The sequence below is a fragment of the Poecilia formosa genome, unplaced genomic scaffold (assembly GCF_000485575.1).
Source record: "Poecilia formosa unplaced genomic scaffold, Poecilia_formosa-5.1.2 Scaffold2, whole genome shotgun sequence".
Lineage (NCBI taxonomy): Eukaryota > Metazoa > Chordata > Actinopteri > Cyprinodontiformes > Poeciliidae > Poecilia > Poecilia formosa.
Genome location: NW_006799941.1, coordinates 1,443,697 through 1,463,274, shown reverse-complemented (window position 1 = coordinate 1,463,274; position 19,578 = coordinate 1,443,697). Strand labels below are relative to the sequence as shown.

The 19,578-nt window shown below is 38.8% G+C and overlaps 1 protein-coding gene across 2 annotated transcripts in view; it reads right to left on the bottom strand.

The window, feature by feature from the left end:
• Positions 1 to 19,578, bottom strand: part of kif5ab (kinesin family member 5A, b) — an 80,412-nt gene that overhangs the window by 13,098 nt on the left and 47,736 nt on the right. For both annotated transcript variants that reach the window (XM_016670150.1, XM_007548755.2), the window contains exons 12-21: positions 17,768 to 17,994; positions 16,477 to 16,545; positions 14,684 to 14,890; positions 9,250 to 9,396; positions 8,240 to 8,428; positions 7,553 to 7,670; positions 4,639 to 4,703; positions 3,492 to 3,601; positions 635 to 736; positions 90 to 150 (exon numbers count right to left, since the gene is read on the bottom strand). In XM_016670150.1, the coding sequence (XP_016525636.1) occupies positions 90 to 150; positions 635 to 736; positions 3,492 to 3,601; positions 4,639 to 4,703; positions 7,553 to 7,670; positions 8,240 to 8,428; positions 9,250 to 9,396; positions 14,684 to 14,890; positions 16,477 to 16,545; positions 17,768 to 17,994 (1,295 nt within the window). The remainder of the gene's footprint in view (positions 1 to 89; positions 151 to 634; positions 737 to 3,491; positions 3,602 to 4,638; positions 4,704 to 7,552; positions 7,671 to 8,239; positions 8,429 to 9,249; positions 9,397 to 14,683; positions 14,891 to 16,476; positions 16,546 to 17,767; positions 17,995 to 19,578) is intronic.

Below are 19,578 nucleotides of genomic sequence, written 5' to 3'. Positions count from 1 at the left end.
TGAGTAAATTAGCTGTTTAGTGGAGCTGTAATTGGATTGGCAGCTCCTGAAGGCAGTTTATCAAATCGTGACAGTAAATAATGACTTACAACAGTCTCCTCCAGCCCTTTGAGGTCCTGCTTTGACTGCTCATGCCGTTCGCAGAGAAATCTATACATAGACAGGAAGATGACCAGACAGAACATCTGAAAACTGAACTTGTCTTTACCCAAATGATTACCTCATTCAGATCAGAATAATTCATGACTGGAGAACAAAGGGAGCATAGACCGGCTGCTACACTCATGGGGGTGTTGCCCATCTGCCATCTGATGCAATATGCTGCAAAGGTCAATGTAGAAAGGGACCCTTAACAACCAGCTGCTACCTTATTAACAGGAACTCTGATGGAGTTGGACAGGAAGATGGACGCATTTCAAGAAAATGGTGCAAAAAGTGTACGCTGCTAGAATCATCCACTATAAAAAGACTGACAGAGCTGCAGAGTGGCTGGGTAGAAAATAGTGAAAACAGAAGACAAATGAAAAAGAAAAAAAAAAACAGGAAGATGAGAATCTAAAGAGGCAGCTTGCCTCCAGGACTCCATATGGCGAGGTGTCTGAAAGAGGGCCAGGACAGTAAAGAAGAGACTCACGTCAGTTCCTCCAGCTGCCGGCTCTTGTGATCCTCCCGACTTCTGAGACATTCAAAGTCGCTGTGCAGTTGCTCCAACTCCAGCTGCTGCTTCTGGTTGAAGCTGAAAAAGTTGAAAACCGATCGGGTCAGGGCCGACAAAGACCGATGCTTTGTGCTTTAACAGCTTTTCCAGAATAGAAAGCAGATACAGAAGCTGTATTATAGCTCACACATGGGAGTTACTTTCCTTTGCTTCTCTGCATCACACTGCTGCAGCAAAGTAATTGTCAGATTTTAATGTTGCTTACAGTGCTGTGAAAATGCATGTACCTCCTTACAAACTTGTTTTACTTTCTTGCTGCAGTTAGGTTTTTTTTAGATCAAATACATTTATGATCAGACAAAGATAGCCGTAGTAAAAACAAAACAAAACAAAAAACAGTTTTAACATGCTGATTGGTCTCATATGAAAAAGTATTGACACCTCAAGTTAAATCATGGATTTAAGAGACACAAACAGGCAAAAGCTGAAGGGATCTGAAATGCAGTGCATCTGTTCCAAGATATTCCTTGACCATTTTAAGGTAAAACATTTTGCTTGGCGTTGCCACATGTCTTTGCATCACATGAGAAAATAACTGCTCTGGTCATGGTCTGAGGCACTTCTGGGCTCAGTTTAGTGATAACCAGCAAAAATGAGTTTTTGGTGGTGGGAAGATTAAAATTCACAGCAGTGCTTCATACCCTTGACGGGCACTTTGACAGCAAACAGGAGCTGATTGATTGGCCCCTGGATAGAATCAGGTCAACATTAAACTACTAAAATTCCCTTCCCAGTATTAGAAAATATTTACCAGTAAACTTTTTTACACATCTTAATATGCCCCTTTTATCTGAAGGTGTTCCCTTTTTTCTCTAATCCTTTCATCTTCGAAATACGAAACACAAAAAAAAAAGACAACTGTGCACCAACTTGCCCCTGTTTTAATAAAAGGATCTGCAGGGAGTCTCTTTTTTTTTCTCTCTTTCACATCCGTTCGGCCTCAATAACACCCATCAATCCATTCCAAGCTGGTTATCCAAATTCAGACTGTGAAAGCAGGATAAGCAGATCTGTACCAAATGTGTGTTCACGCAAAAATTCTTCACATCTCTTCTTTTGGTGGTAAGGGGGTTACTGTGAGGCCAGCTGGACTGTGTGCTTCAGTTCTTTGATGGGGTCTGCAGCCTGGCCGGCGGTCTCCTTCTGGGCGGTCATGCTAGGTATAGTACATCGTCAGTTTCAGGCACCTAAAGGGACAGCTATTTTCACATTTAGGCTGAGTCAGAGCAGTGGCTCTTCATGCGGAGGTTTGGTAGAAGCAGCTAAGCTCTAATGTCTTCCTACTCCTCAGCTTTGTTTGCCTCCCACGTCTTTATCTCTTGTAGTGATGGCTTAGATCTTCTGAGAATTCAGCTACAATTATTTAATCTATGCTGTTTGAAAAGTTTGCCTTCTAATTGATAGTGGTTAGTTTGGGAAAGAAGATGCAAACAAAAACAGAATTTTAAGATTTTCAAATCTTTAAATTTATATACAGTATACCTCAACAATTTGAATCTATATCAGGGACTGATATTAAACCCAAATTAACCTGGTGAAAATTCAAATATTGAACACAAGGAGATTTGCTAATTAATATTATCATTGCGTAGCTTGTCATAACTCTAGCATGACAGGTTTTGGTAACAAATGGCCCACATCTGTTCTGTGGAAATACCTTTTAGGGACAGCTTGGTGCATCTGGGAGCAACCTTATATTCCACTCCTTCTCCTAACAACTTGAACTAAAGGCTGATTTCCTTTATAAACAGTCATTCAGTTCCACCGAGGCCAGGTAACAATCAATTCATTTGATTAGGATATGCTGCAGAAAGGATGAAACTAAAATTAGCAGGAAAATAGCTCTTGGGGACTGGATTTGGGTCCCTGACCTCAACCAAGTGGAGTGCCAATAAATTTGGCACAAAGTCCAGCTTGTTCCTAGGATTAAACCTTAAGGTCTCGTCTTTACTTTGTGCAGATGAGCCACTGGAGTGGTTTGCAGCAGAGTGAAGCTGCTGAAGTCAGTTCTTCATATCCTAATCAAACGGTTCTCAAAGAGAAAGAAAATGATGACACCTTCCTCCATATTGATCCATATTGATGATAGATGGATTAGGACCTAACTTGCTCTGGTGCAAATGCCTCCATCCACCATGGTGAGAAAAGACATAGATCCAGGATGCAAATGGCTGAAATGAGCTTCCACAGTATGATGGTTGGGCTCAGCCTGTAAACTGAGGAGGTCAGCCAGGTGGGCAGCTTGGAGGAGAGCCGCTGCTCCATTCCTTCTTAAGAAGTCATCTGAGCTGGTCCAGTTACATAAGGAGCACTCTTGGGTGCCTGCAGTAATGCGGATGCTGCATTGGAGGGAATCCAGGCACATACCACTGCAGGAAAACACCAGAGCAGACCAGGAACTAACACTAAAGTGCGTGTTCATCCCATCAGAGAAGGGAACTTGTCACTATCTGGATGTCTGAGTTTCCCTGTGATCCCTCAGCTACATAGTCGGTTGATAGAAGGAAGTATGGATTTATATTTCAAAATTTTTTGTGAAACTCAGAATGCACATTTATTTAGTTTTTATGTATTCACTTGCATGTTTTAGAAAACATTTAATGCCTGAGATGCAAAACAGCCTCAAAAATAATGTTAAGTATGATGGACATTATTTGGTAAAAAAAAAAAGAAGAAAAACTTTATGTTCACCTTTGTATGTTCTTGTCTTGTTATCAAAGGAGTAAAAGTGAAATTTGAATGCGTATTAAAGTAAACTGAAAGAAGTACTAACTCTGTTAATTCATCAATGGTCTTCTGTTTCTCGTTGATCTCGTCTCGAAGGCGGCCGAGCTGCTTGCTTTGGGCTTCACGGTGCGACTTCATCTGCTCCTCCAGAGCTCTCTGAGGAGTCGCCAACAAGAACGAAAAAAAGACCAATAAAGTGAGTGCAAACACTTCCTCTCAAAGGAGAGAGAGCAACATGACGTGGGAGGAAAGGGCAAACAGCTAAACACCAGGGGAAAAGAAATTACACACATTGTGCAGATGTGAACTTGAAAGGCTCTCTAGGCATTGAACACAGCACAACCAGTGTCAATACACTGCCACTGAAACTGATTTAGGACTCAGCTAATGAAGCTGGAGCGCGGAGACAAAAACACTCACATGAATACAAATCTAAGTAAAAACATCACCGATACTTTCCACCTCAAAGACAACAGCTTTATACGGTTCCCACAACAGTGAGGACAAAATTCCTCTCTGTTCCAGGGTCAAATGAGCAAAGTTCATCATCCATTCTGGGCCCTTCTTCAAGATGGATGGATGCAAAATTTTGTCAGTGGAGCATAGAATATAACTTTAAAAGCAGTTTTTTTTTTCTGTACTCGGTTTTATTTGTGTATTTCCAAACCTGGAATATATGTAAATCAAATTCCAGGATGTGCAGCTGACAAATCGTGATGCTATCACTTTTAAAAGATTTGTTGAATTCATAATATGAAGAATCATGACCGTTTTGAAAGTGAATAGGTGTCCATCCTGGAATTAGCAAAGTGTAACTAATAAAGTGACCATTGACCAAATTGGCCAGATGCATGTTAGCAGAGTAAAAAATACAAATATTTCTCCATACTTCAGATGCCTTTTCATATTTAACAGGACTGAAAAAAAAACAAAAAAACTTCAATTACAATTTCTATCTTTCGTCAAATTTATCCAAACTGCCCTGAAACCAAAGGAATAGTTTCTTCCTCTGTTTGAAGTGACTTCAAAATTTGGTTTGTTCCGGTGCTGGAAAATACAAGAATGCACCATGATGTGTGGATTCATGGCTCAACGGAAAAAATACTTTAACACCTGGATTTACCCAAGTGCCGAGGTGCTGTAACAATAAAAAGCATAGTGTATGAAATCGCTCTTACGGTAGTCATAGTTACCTTCATGTCAGACAGATTCTGGACAGATGTGTTGTTTTCCCCATTGGTCATCTGTGACATGCTTTCTGAAACAAGCAGTTTTAGATCAGATGACAAAGGAAAGAGTGTGAGAAAACAGAAGAAAACACAAGAAAGGATGTTGACATGGTGACAATGTGAGTCACATAATAGTTTTATTCCCACTGTGACCTGATAGCCAATCATTAAAGGATACTCATGCTGACATCAGTCGTGCTTTCATTAGGAAAATATATAGTTGTAAATTAAATCTTTGGGTCACGCTAACCAGATATTGACTCCCTGCTGTCTGATGATGAAAGCACTGAGCTCTGCACCTTGCTCCAGGCAATGCAATCAACATGGACTTTGTATTTGTCAACTGCTTCTGTCCCCGTCTGCCTGGCTTATTGAGTACAACCAAAATGAATTTACAAGTTCTTAAACCCACTGGTTATTTAATTCACTTCTCTGGGAAACCAAAGAAAGAACGATTTACATTGCCTCTAGCCTGATTTGTGAATTGTGTCAGAGCGCTGGGAGTAGCAGCAGCAGCAGCTAGCTGCGCCCTGCATGCATTTCAAATGTTCCATTAATCTTTTTGTCCTGGACAAGGGAAATGTTTATTTAGCCTTATTTTTCTTGTCCTCAACAACATAAAAAAAAAACAGTGACAGCATAAAATGCTCCACTGAAGCAAACAACAGTTTTTAACAGGAAGTCGATTCCTCCACAATTCACCTTGGTCGCAACGAAACACAGATTGTTTTGTTGTTTCCTGGTCATTAATTTTGCTGAGACGGGATTACTTTTGACTGTTTCAGAACGCTGACCTTAACGTTTGACTTTGGCAACTGTCTGCAATTTATCATGATCTGCAAACTGGAGCAGTCCTTCGTCCTTCACAGGAGAAACATGGAATGTCAAGCAACGTCGTTTAATATTTACACCAAACAAGGATAAGTTTTCTTCCCAGAGGATGAAAGATTTGTTGCTTCTTGCAACATTGATGTATTCACCTTTTAATGTTTTTTTTCTAATCATAAATAGATGTTTTATTTGATCAGACTTTGTAATATGTCTTGCTAAGTGTTGTACTTCACCTGGTTTCTCTCCTAAATCACTCTCTTTTATTTTTTGCTAGAAGTCAGACCCACCAGTTCAGAGTTCGTAGATACACCAATCCTCCACTTCATTTGGTGAACATGTTCCATTGTGTTTTAACACAAAGAGTAATCAGCTTAGTCACCTGGCAGCAACTTAGTGCTTTTTGGCATTTAGATGTGGTGAATGACTTGATTAAGTTCAAGCAATGCGTCAGAATGAGGAATAAAAATGGCTTACAGTAAAATTGTTGGTGCAAAAACAAGTTGGTGTAAGCGATTCAGAACCTCATCTGCATTTCGTATATAACTTGGAAGGAGTCCTGTTTCAGTTAGCTGGCTTTACATTGAGAGTAATTTACATTTGCTATGATCCGAATTCGTTTACTTCAGCTACTATTCTGCTCTGTAAACAGTGTTAAGAAATGGCTCACAGTCTGATAGATTAGAAATACTGAATGAAGAGGGGGTTGCCTAAGGTCTAATGCCATGTTCAGCTAAGCCAATCATCATTGCTCATAAAGAAACACATCATGTTTAGAGGCAGAATCATTAATGAGGATATGAGCTAGTCATTAACCAAACTAATAACGCAGAGCCATGGGTTCAGACAATGCCGGTGCCACTCCACATCCGCAGCCATGGCAGCTACTTTCTGCCTTGGCAGAAACCAGTGAGACAGTTGATAAACCTTCTCCTCCAGTTTGCCTCTAAATGGAAGATTAAATTAGTGTCTGGGCAGCCACCCTACAGCTTTTTTTTTGACGAGTGAAAAAAATCCTAAATGTAATTTCAGATTGAAATCAAATCTTTTCAGATATATTTTTAAAGTAGTCCTTTAAAAATGTAAGAGCTCTCAAAAACTTCATACACAGACTTTTTTAATTTTTTTTAATGTGATTCATTCTTACTAGAGATATTGGTTAATGAGGGGGTGAGTTATGGCTTGTTGCACCACATAGTCCAGATAAAAAACAAGATATTATGGGATAAGGACGCAGTGATGTTTCTGTAAATAATTTTGTGATTATTGTTCTGACAGTAAATGTCTCCTATTTTAGGTGAGTAGGTGTTTTTTTGGACATATGCTGATAGGTCAGCTTCAGCTGAACAGGATCTTCTCTTGTTTCACTAACAGCAGAGTGCTCACTTTGTCAAACACAATTCACAAATGACTTATTAAAAGTTGATTAGTTAAAAACAAAGCACTACAAAAACTTAAGTCACATTCACTATTTTGACCGACTTAAGAGTTTTTAAAGATGTTGTGAAAGTAGCAGCTTATCAAAGATTTTAGGTCCATTTTTGGACTTTAAGCTGCATTTCATTTGCCAAGAAAGCCAGATAAAGGATTTCAAAATGACTCACCAAATTTACTGTTTTACACCTACAAGTTAGAAAAACAGTAAAATTTGCCAAATGTTGTAATCAGCAACCAAGCTACCTACTTTCAGAAATTAGAAGCTAGAAACCATCATGAGTGCAAGGAAACACTTAATTTCTGCCATTTTAAGAGCATTTTACACACAGGGCAGTTGTTTCTCACTTGGAACATGCTGAGTGTGGTTTTCGTCCTGGTCGTGGACGAAAACCACACTCTACACATTCAGCAAGGTCCTGGAGGGTGCATGGGAGTTCGCCCAACCGGTCTACATGTGTTTTGTGGACTTGGGGAAGGCGTTCGACCGTGTCTCTAGTGGGGGCTTTGTGGGGGGTTCTCCGGGCCCTTTGATACGGGCTGTCAGAGCCCGTATCATGTTTATGATATTTTTTTTATTTTAAGTCACAGGGATTCAGGTAATACTCAGCTGTACCTTGAGCTCTGAGGTTGGCCATCTCCTCAGTCAGAGAATCATAGCTGTCCTCCAGCTGTCGCTTCTTGAGCTCCACATTCTGCATGCAATCCATCAGAGAGCGAATCTTTGCCTCATGCTGGAAGTCACAACGTGAATCACAAAGTCTGAAGATGAATAGAAAACCCCAAACCTTTACCCATGAGAACCCCGCACTAAAGATGAGGAATTCTCCTTCTAAGCTGAATGAATGTACTGACATTAAATATTTATGAGCCCCAGTCATTAGGGAATTTAGTTTAAACACCAAAGATAGTAAAATTTACCTCCTGATGCCTCAAGGCAGCCTCAGTCACAGACAGAATATAAAATATGCCACATTTTAGAATCAGGACTGCATGAACAAATAAGGGTGTGAGATCTAAAAAGCATCTGAAAATCTCCACAATGAATTGCCTTTCATCAGAGTAATTTCGTCCTCACAATGGCCCACTATGCTAAACGATAATTAAACTGATAGAAGAGTGTGCTTGAAAGATAATGATGATGATCATCGGTAATGTGCTATTTGAGGTTCTAATATCTGTTCTCCTCATTTTCCGACAATAACACCAGTATTTTTATGCCTGACACTCTTCTTTTCTCATCCGGATGTTCTTTGTCTCCTCGGTAACAAACAACAACCGATTCATTACTTCAGATCTGCACCTGTGAGATGAGGAGGTGGCATGACGACAGCTCTCTGCTCGTCTCCTCCATCTTTCGGTTGCATTCTGTTTGAAGGTTCTCCAGGTGTCGGCAGCGCTTCACCATGGACTTCACCTCCGACTTAATCTTGCTGATGTAGAGCCGAGCCACCGTGAACTCCTCCTCGATCGCGCCAGTGATCTCCACAGGCTGGAGATAAATAAGGCACACAGCAGGAGAGGTTGTTGAAAAACTAGCAGAGTCAATGTTTTATCAAGATTGAGTGGCGACAATTTAAAGATGGCTGGGAAATTATAGGAAGAAGAGGCAGGAAAAGGAAAGACTTTTTCTGGCATGTTTTGCACATAAACATTTGATTAAGAGCATAATTTAGCAGATGCTGTGACTCAGCTGGTTAGGAGTGGACTGTATAGGATTAGAGAACTGTACACATCAATATAAATGTCTCAGATCCTACTGATTCTACTGCAAAGGTCCATAAAATGCTCTTTGTAAGTAATTTTAGCATGTCTGAGTCGTACTTCAGCGAACATCATTTTGTCATGTTATAACCATCAATTAAGTAAAATCGAATTAATCTAATTTTATGTGACAAACCAGCACAATACAGAGTATATTTATGAACTGGAGGAAAATTAATACGTTTTTCAAAATGCTTTACAAATAAAAATATAAATGAGTGAGGAACTTTTTAAATATTCACATTTTCTGAGATGCACCTCTGCTGTTTTTCCTGCAAGGTCAATTTGAGTAGCTTCTTGGATCTAGTGATTACTCACGATTGAAAAGGTGAGGTTTTTTATTCAGCACGTGGAAACAAACCTATTCAGAACAGGCATGTACTTCAGCAAATTCAGATCCACTCTTCCATTTCACAAACGTAAAGAATATAATTTTTGCATTGAGGTGCCAATAACATGGTATTCTAAACTAGAAATTCAGAAAGACTCAACAGATCTTGCAAAAAGCCATCATTTGAGCCATAAACACGGTTATTATTTGTTTCTCACCAGCTTGATTTCCCGACTCCCAACTATAGTGCTGAACTCGCGTAGGTCCCTCATGAGGCCATTGAGAACCTCGGCGATGCGTTTTCTTTGGTGGCTGCTCACCTCTTGGATGCGCGACAGCTCTGCCTCTAAAGCCCTGAGGTGAGACTGTTGGAAGAGACACAGAGGAATGTGGAGGCAGTGAGTGCAAATAGAGGACATGTGCTCGAGAAAAAGGATTTCATTCTAGAAAAATATAAACAGAGGAGCTTTTTAAAGTTTACGTCTTTAAACCTTTATCTGTCTCAAAGAACTTAAAGAAGTGCAGATTTGCATTAATTTAACTTGAAGGCAGAAGGATTTACATCCTTAGAGAAGCTCTTGTATAACCTGCACTTGCACTGTTAATTCATTACTTTAGATCTGCACCTGTGAGATGGTTATATAGTTAATGTGATCAAGGTTGTTGTCATAAGGATTTATTCAGTTTGCTTTTTTTGAACTGTGGGATCGTTATTACTGCCTAGTATTTGGTGATTAAGGTTTCTGCTCAGCTGCTTTGGTTTGCATGTTTGAAGGATCTTGTTTGAGTAGTTTAAAGAAAGCAAGTAAATCTCTATAATCTGATTCTGTATGTTAATCTTCTTCACTCTCCTGATAGATTGTCATTAAACACCTCCATCAAGCAACTCCTGAACCTCCCTGACTTAGAGGGGGGAAAAAAGCATTTGAATATGTGAAACACTACCTAGCTATCACTTGATGCCAACATTTATCAGTCTGGAGTGCTCTCTCTCTTTCTCCATCTGTTGAGATGCAAAAATATCCATGTGCCAAGCATAAACAGCAAAAGTTGCCAGGCAGTGTTAAACAGATGCTTCATTCCTAAAATACAGGGAAAAAATGAAATATTGCCAGCAATGTTTGTCAGCAAACCTGACGTTTTATTATTTATGCGAGTTCAAATGATTCATGAAAGTGTGAAAACATGCCTGTATTCATGCAATATCCAGCTATTTAGAGAACACTTGGTCCTACATTTTGTATGCAGAGAACATATTCAGCCTTCACCTTTTCCTCATTTGGATACATAGCAACTTCAAACTTCACTGGGATTTTTTAGAACAGCTCAACACAAAGTAATGCATAAAATTATACACAACATTTTAAACCTTTTTTTTAACAGAAAATAGTAGTTTAATATAATTTCACGCCACACATTTCAGATATTTATTTGTAAGATAATTTTATAACCATGCATTTGTGTGTGCGGTTGTGTTGCCCTATGATGGGTTGGAAAACTGTCTGGGGTGAATCTGAAGGATCTGAACTGACTCAAATAAAATGTGCTGCATGTTTTATTGCTGTTGTTTTGTTTTTTCTATCTAAGATGCAGTTTTATAACTGGCATTTAATCAAGAAGAACAAAGACTGGACTAAACTATCTAGACGACAACAACTGATCTGATCTCACTTGACATTAGCAAAGAAATTGCAGATGACTGCATGTCTGAACTGTATGTCATTTACATGATTCATATTAGCACCAAAACCTAATTTATGTCACAGAATTATGTATTTCAAAGCGTTGATTATGATGATCATGACCTAATGTAATAAGAATGAACCACTAAGTTTTTCCAGAAAATGTCTGAATTATATAGGAAAACAAATAAACTTAATAGAGAAATGTTGGTTGTGTAGTATACTGTATACACAGTCAATATTTGGGGCTATTTTTAAATTTCTGCATCCTGTGATTTCCTGCAGCCTGCGGCTCTGCTGTAGTGTTAATAACGCTTTAATAACAGCTTCAGCTTATCGGTATTATTGAGTCTGGTTCCTCTCATCTTTCTTCTTGACACAGTTTAGCTTAAGCCAGCTTGCAGACTAATCAAACACAATAATATTATGATTAATTCAGGTACTGGTGATTTTTGACAGACTGGGAAGGTGCCAAGTCCTTCTAGCAAATGAAATCTGAATTTCCATAAAGCTTGTCTGTCGAAGGAAACTTGAAATGGTCTAAAATTTCCTGCTTCTACGTCGGCGTTGACAACGTGTCCTGGATTAGTCTGTGTGAGGCGGCTCTTGAAACTCTGACTCTAGGCCTTGTTAATCTTCCCACAAATTCTTGAGTGGATTTTGTTTCTCTATCCTCTTAAGGCTGTTGTTATCCTTGTTACTTGTGGACCTTTCTCTACCACGCTTGTTCCCTCCAGCCAGCTTTCATTTAATAATGCCTGGATACAGCAGTCTGTGAAAAGCCACCTTGTTCAGCTTTGACCTTTTCTGGCTTCCACTTTGTGAGGCACTTCAATGACTGTCTGCAAGAAAACTGGCTCAGCATTCCTCCCCGTCATTGTGGAGGCCATCACATGGCTATTTTGTATAAAATTTTTTTTCAAAATAAATAATTGTTATTGATGTTATGTACAGCATTTTCAACTATTTGAAAAATGTACTTTGAAGTTTTCATTGACTATAAGCCATAATTTGTCTAAACTAGCGGTAATAAACTGCAATTAATCTATTTTATTTATTGAATTGATTTATAGATTAATTATTTATTCAAATATATTATTGTTCCTGATACCTTGCTCATACAGCAGGATTTTAAATTTCTCAGTTTATTTTCATACCTTGAGAGGCCATACACATAACGACAAATAATTATAGGTTTAACCGGTTTGGTCCAACAGTGTCTGGTGCAGAGCCACACATCGAAGACAACACACCCCACACAAACACACACTCACACACACCTACATACACACACGCACACACACACAAACATTCAAATGTCAGACAGGAAATTTAGCAAAATCTCATGGTATCAAACATAAGTTCAGAGAACACAAACAAGGCCAAAAAGTAAGATGCAATGGAGATAGGTTGTGCACTATTTTTGGCACCATCGCAGTTGTTTGTCTTCTTTGTTTTTGATTCCTCTCTGTGTTTCTGTCACCTCACTTTCTGACTCTCTGCACATCACATTTAACATGTGATGTGTTTGTCCTCAGGGAACACCTCACACACCTCACAACATATTGAACTACATCCCCGATTCAAGACTAGAGCGTTCCCAGACTCCTTCTGAGTAGACAAAGTGACTCTTAACACAGCAGACAGCAGAAATATTTCCTAAGATTATCTTTAGAGTCATCATGATAATCGGGACATTTATAAGATTGTTGAAACGGAAAGATCAAGTGAGAACTTGGCATGATTATTTTATTATGTCAACCAGGCTTAACTAAGAATAAGCACATGTGAAAACAAGGGCACATCTCTGCTTAATACAACTGAAAGAGTGCCTCCTGTTTATAAAAACACACCGGCTCACATTCACTTTTTTTCCCCATCTTTTTCTGAGTAAATTCAGTTATTTTTTAATGCCTTGTGTTGCTTTGTCGACCACATTGGGCTTGCTCTTTTTCTGCCTGCAGACTAGGCGGCTTATAAGCTGTGAGGTGAGGAGCCTCTCTCTTCAGTTGTATGAAACGCAGCTAATGGATATATTTATATGTTTCTATCTATAGCAATTAATTACTACAAAGGGTTTGTTGCTGTTAGCAGCTTACGACACAAATGTGTGAGCAAGTAAAAATAAACTGACTTTATTTAGCAAATACACACTACATAGTCGAGGGGGGTGATACCATTCCTGCTTGACTTAAAATATTGTGCATCTATAGGCCTTTAAAACCAGCATGCCATCTACTCAACCCGATGTTATGCCCATCACCATGCAAATGGTGAAAATCCACAATCTCGGCTGTTTAGTCTTCATATCCCCCATTAACGTAACGTTGTTATCCTTTAAAGGTCGCCTCTCCAGGCAAACTCCAACTTATGAGCACATGGCAGTAAATCATTAACCCCAGATTATTTCTTCATGAATAAATAAAAAAGAATGAAGATGGAAAGGGTAATAAAACTACTCAGCTTATCTAAAGAAAGATTTATGAAAAGATAGTCAAGAGAAGCCTGTTGAAGTGATGGATAGAGTAAATGAAACTGATAGCAAAGAGCTTAAGTGGCTAGATGGATGGAAGAAGGTGCATGAAGGAGCGCATGAAAGGCAGTGACATTGAGCGATGGCCACATGCAGAAGAAAAGAGGAGTTTTAGCTGAAGGAAACCAAGGAGACAGTCAAATGGCAGATGTTCGCCACTCAGTCATGCTTTTTATATCTGCTCAGCAAACTTTCAGCCGTGCAGTCATAAAAGCAAAAAGTTGTCCTAAGAATGCAGAATGAAGCTGAGGAAAAGCTTTGTCACTGTGAAGTAAAGTCATTTTTATGCCATGTATTCGTCTATCAGACTGCAGGCAGATGTTCCTGTGACGGCTCCCTGTCAGCTGAGAGGTATCGACAGAGCACAGCGTAAAGGAGAAGTTGTGCTAAGTGAAATGATTGGGGACAAATTGCAGTGCCAGCTGAGTTTGAACTGAACTGCACACAGCGTCGTTACGTTGTCAGCTCCTTTCATCAGTTCTTGGATTGGTTTCTGAGAAAGTCAGGGATAGAAGTGATGGCCGTCTGGCAGACTGTAAAACAGTATGAAATATTGAAGAGGCTTTAATACGGCGGCGAAGGGTTCACTCGGTTCACAAAGTAGGTCATAATAACTGAATTAAGGCTTTGCTTCCTCTGCTGGGCCACTCTATCAACATTAATGCTTGTTTTTCGCTTGAGGTGCCTTTCTATGCTATAATCCACTTTCATCTTTAATAAGTCACATTAAACCTGCTAAGAAAATACTTTTGAATGTCTTCTTTCATTTGTCTTAAGTTTTATTCTATTTTATACATGTGTTTATCTGTGATGTAGTTATTTCAGAAACAAAATCAGCTATGCTAACTTGTAAAAAATCGCTTTAAAAAAATGAAAATCAAGACAAAGTTAGAAAACAAGGGTTAGGACATAGGCATCATATTTATTTTAATTACATGGTTTATAATGAATGACAGATTTACATCACTATGCCAACCACATATTGTTGAAAGCCCAGTCAAATCAGAAGTGATTTTGTTTTTTCTTTGAGGTTAAAGAAACGTATTAAAAGCAACTTGTAAAACATGCATCAGCTCCTGTTTTACTTTAAAAAAGCAAGAAACTCGGTTAGAAATGTCTTGTTGATTATAGCTGTACTGATCAACAGGCTGTCCAGGAGAGTCAGTAACTGGCCTCTTTGGTTGCACTTGACAGCGTTTTCAGATATCCAGGATGAATGTCACCTCTTAGGAGTGTTTGTCCTGGTGTCATAATTTCTCTCTTCTCTTTGTTTACTTTTGAAATTTAATTTCCTCAATGCCCGTTTAACTTCATTCAGAAATTTCACAATATATATTCAGCAAGTGACTTTGTGACAGATTTGTTTCCGCAACATCCCTTTTCGACTTTGCAGGATGAAATACTTGCAGCAACACTACTAGAGAAACTCAGACTCACCATCTTTTTTCCAAGTTCTTCAGCCAGCACCTTGTTCTGCATGCTTTTCTCCTCGACCTCCAGGCTTTTCTGGTCGAAGTTTACAGCCAGCTCCTCCAGAGCCTGAAGCACCTCCTTCACCTCAGTCTTAGCAGACTCATTTTCCGCTTGCAGCCTGCCGAGCTCTGACTGCACCTTCTCGCTGTCTCCCCTGGACGAAGCTAAAAGCTGAAAGGTAAGGAGGTTTAACTATATATAAGAGCTCCATAAAAGAAAAAAATACGTGTAGAAATAAAACAGAAAAAATGCAAAGGACTACTTTTTAACAAAACACAACGGCCTATCTTCTAGAGAAAATAAATGTCTTTACAAGACTGCAATGCAATGCAGGTGAACAGATTATTCCTATTTAAAGTATTCACCTCAGAATATCACTGCACAAAGAGAGAGGTCATTTTATTTTGCCACCAGCTTTTGTTATTCTGCTGCAGCCCACTGAGAGTCATCTCCCTGAATGACACGTCATAAAATGTAGATGCTGCTCCTCCTGGGTTTTCAGTATATTTACACAAGCTCACAGCCTTTGTTTGGACAAATGGTCATTATGCTGCAAAGTCTCTGATTTGGTAGCTACAATTGTGGCAAATCAGCTCACAGTAGGGCTGTTATGGGACATAAATGTCCAAATGTAGAAAATGTAGATTCCACTTTTTTTACATTAACTATCTTTCTCATTCTTTCCTTGCTAGATTCCCAATTTTCTCTGTTTGTTGCCCTGGTTCTATGTTGGTTAGCCTACTGGGTCTCAGCCTGTGCCTGTGTCCAATGCCTTTTATTTATCTGCAGATTTGTTTTGATGCTCCTGGACTGACAGCTGTACGTTTCTGTTTTTACTCATTAAAATCTCTGCTTCACCAAACTGCAAGTCCTTATCTAACCTAAAAATGCCAACAGTATGAGGTTGGTAAAGTAATGATTTGGGGAACCACGCTATTTGCTGGTGTTGCTCCACTGATGTGTCCATAGACACAGTAGCCGTTTTTCATTTTCCAGCAGGACTTGGCCCTCAGGGGAAAAGTACCAATGCCAGTTTAATGATTGTGGTTTCTGTGTTTTTTTATTAGCTAGAAAACTGGCCTGTACCCTAAAAAGAATCTCTGGGTTGCAGAAAGGTGAGACAGCAGATCCAACAACGCAGACAAGCTGAATGCTGCCATCAAAGCAACCTGAATTTAATACCTAAAAAGACTTAAAGGCTGATCATCTCCATGCTATGTTGCATTGATGCAGCAATTTGTGCAAAGAAAGCTATGAGATTCACACTATTAATAATCTTTCTTTGCAATTTAGTTGCTTTATTAATCAAATTTTACTTATCAACGTTCCAGCCCTGAAAATATCTCACAAGTTATTTCCTTCTTTACTTATTGGCAAAAAATATTTTACTGGCTGAAAAAGCAACTAACTCAAAAACATTTTGTAACTGAAGAAAAATGAACTCCAAGGAGTTTATGGTGAGCTGCAGCCTTTCATCTGTGTTTGCCCTGGAGTTTAAAAGGTTGTGTTTCAAACTCCAGTTAGCATAAATATACTTACTGATCAGCGACCACAGTCTCATTTACTCTATCTCCTTTTTGGCAGCAGAAATGTGTTGTTTTTCCAGCTCATTCATCTCAAGGGCAGGATGGTAAACCCTCTCACAGCTGACTTCTGCTTGAACTGTGATTCACGTTGGCACGTTCGCAGAAACGACGGCCCACTGTGAGCTGTTTAAAGCGAACCGATGAAAGGATGTAAAAACCAAGATGTTTTACCTCCTCCTGGTCGAGCATCTGCTCCTTCAGCTTCTCCACCATCTGGCTCTGGTGGTTGATCTCGTCGTCCTTCAGTGGAATAGAAACGATTAATTTGTATGTTTTTATGACTGTACACCAGAATCTTCTGGGTTCAGTGGGTGAACACAAGCAGGCAATTACAACTTGCGCTCAAAGTTGTAATTACAACTTTGGGTTTTAAAAAGTAATTTAAAAAACAAAGTGTTTCTAGACGTGTGATGGATAAATAAAATAAAATTAAGCCTTTTAACACAGAGTGTAATATTAGAAACACATGCCTGTTTGGTTGTTTTTTCTTTATGTCAAAGTTCAGAGATCGTCCAGACTGGACATTCCTAATTTCTTTTAGTTCTTGTTTCCAAGAAACCAAACTTTCTTGCAATCTTCAAGGGTGATGCTGATTTTCTCAGCAATATAATTTGCTTTATCAAAGTAACAAATGGTACAATGTTGGTAGAAAAGAGCAAAATAAGACCTTAAAGGTTGAATAGTAAGGCCTGAGATAAAGTGAGAGATGAATCATTAATGTCACTTTCAGAAGCATTTTTTTTATTTGATTAAAGTACATAAATATCCTTAAGACCACAAAGAGCCCATTTAGGATGCCCGTTTTTTTGTACCGGTAGACACAACAAATCTCTTCAGTTTGAGAGATTTTTATTCCAGAATAAATCATTAAAAAAGAATAAAGGAATATGTGAAATGGTCATGCATCAAGCTGAAAATTAGAGGGAGAGAAGCAGTAAGTGTAAAAAAAAAAAAAAAAGAAAAATACTTAAAAGACTTAACTCAAAAAGCCTGATGAAGTTTTGATCAAGGCTGTTTAAGAAGTCAGGTTTCTTGGAAAGAAAACTTTGTAGAAGTGAAAGTGAGGAAGTAAATTCAAGAGTTTAGCACAGTATGGGATGGATATCGGAAAAAAAAACATCTAAACATCATGTACTTAATACAGAAAAGTGCAAAAGGGAAGAAAAAATATAAATTAATTCAAAAATATAAGTGCTGAACTTCAAACTAGACTCTACAAACTGTAAAATGGAATGCAAGAAAAATATGTTAATTTAAGGCTAAGCTTTTCAAAATAAATTACACCTACTTTGCCTCAGTGATATCCTTCACTAATAGCCGCTACTGTAAATAAATCACCCCTTAAATGTTCTCTGTACTCTGATGTACTCTGAGTGGCTGCATGCATGTTACTGCATCTCACACACGGTGTGTAATCAGCTCCGCATTCATTCCCTGACTATCCTCTTGCTGCTGTCATCACCTTATCATCCAGCTGCTTGTACAGCTTGCGGATCTCTTCCTCATATTTATGCCGCTCTTCCTCTGAGATGTGAACCACAATGGATGACGCTAAGGAGCAGGGGCTGCAAGGAGTGCAGGGGGTGCATGGGCTGCATAATTCAAGAGTTGGCTCTTCAAAATCCAGAGGCACAAAGCGGGCATCCTCCGATCCTTCACCCAGCTGCCCCAGCACAACATCATTCTCACCTATAGAGACAGAAGGAAAATACTGTCATTGAGCTGCCCTGCTCCTTCTCTCAACCAATGAATGCATAAAATGGGATTATGAGGTTCATCTTATTCATGTTTCCTTTGAATCCAATCAATTCAAATGTGAGATTTAAAATGGTTCCGTGTCAAGGGGAGACATCTTCCTCCACACTGTCACCTAGCATTAGCTCAGATGACACAATTGTGATATTAATGAGAAAAAATGTCATATGCGCGTTTTGCACAACATTGTTAGCTGTCAGGATGTACAAGGTAAACTCTGATTCGGTGCAAAAACTAATCTAAGTCTGTCACAAATCTCAGGGGGAGAGGAGGACCTAATAGGAAATACAAGTTTATCTTTACATTCAAGCTTAATTATCATATTCAAGATTCAAGATTTGTCTTTTGAAATAACAGAAAAACAGGGAGCTCAATGAAAGTATTGAAATAGTGTCTTTAAAAATTAATATGCAAGTTGCATCTTTAAATTGGGATATTGTGCATTTTCTAACCATATTTTAGCAAAATACACCCCGATAGAAAACAAAGCAAATTGTTGAACTGTAACGTCAATGAAAAATGCAAATGGGTTCTCTTTGTTTTATCATATAAATATAAACCTCTACTAGCATCAAAAACAACATATTTTGAAGCTTTGACTCACTTATACAATGAAAAGGAAGACAGCAGGGTTATTTTAGATCTAAATATATTTTTTATTTATTTATATTAAGTCTAGAGCTGCTTTCTGTGAGTCACAGTTTAAATGTTAGTCACATCAGCTCCTGTCTCTGAGGATTTACTATAGTTGAAGTGAAGGTCTATTTAAACATACTTTGATGTTACATTCCTTAACACATAGTTCAACAGTCTCCCTGTTTAATATGTTCTTGCTTAACATACACACAAGGAACTCATTATATATTTACTCAGGTCAGTCGGATCAGATGGGTAAAGGCTGCGGGGAAACATTGTTTGTTTTTAATCACGTTTCACATGCACTTTATCTTGTCTGCAGTGAAAAGGCAATCTACAGGAAGCTGAAACCGGATAAATGTAAAACGAATCTGCAAGCAATTATAGAGCCTCAGATCTAAGGGAAGAAAGAGGAGGGCACGTTTTCCACTTTTACTATTGAGCCAAAAACGTTCGTTTTATTGATTGTTGTTAGAGCTACCCAGACCGGACTGAGTCGTGATCTTGTTAGTTGCTGTAAGTTTTCACTTTTGGGGAACCTCCATAAAAATCTATAGGTACAACTCTTGATTCTGTTGTCTTTATATATCCAGTCAGTACATTTCTTCTGTCTTTGTCTTGTTCTTTCGTGCCTCTACTGAGGGAAGTGAAACATTTCTCAAGGACTGGTGTCCTGGTCCAGCAGTTAAATACCTGCACACATTCATTTAAATGAGCAGGCTCGTCAGCAAAATCCTTCAGAATCTGGGGGACAGGCAGTGTGCTGAGACACAAATGAGCATATTCATAATATTGGTCTACTTTTTTGAGAACTGTGACCTTAAAAGCTGTTTTTTATGTATATAACAAATCTGAGCTGAGCTCGGCTCTCTCGGGCATCGT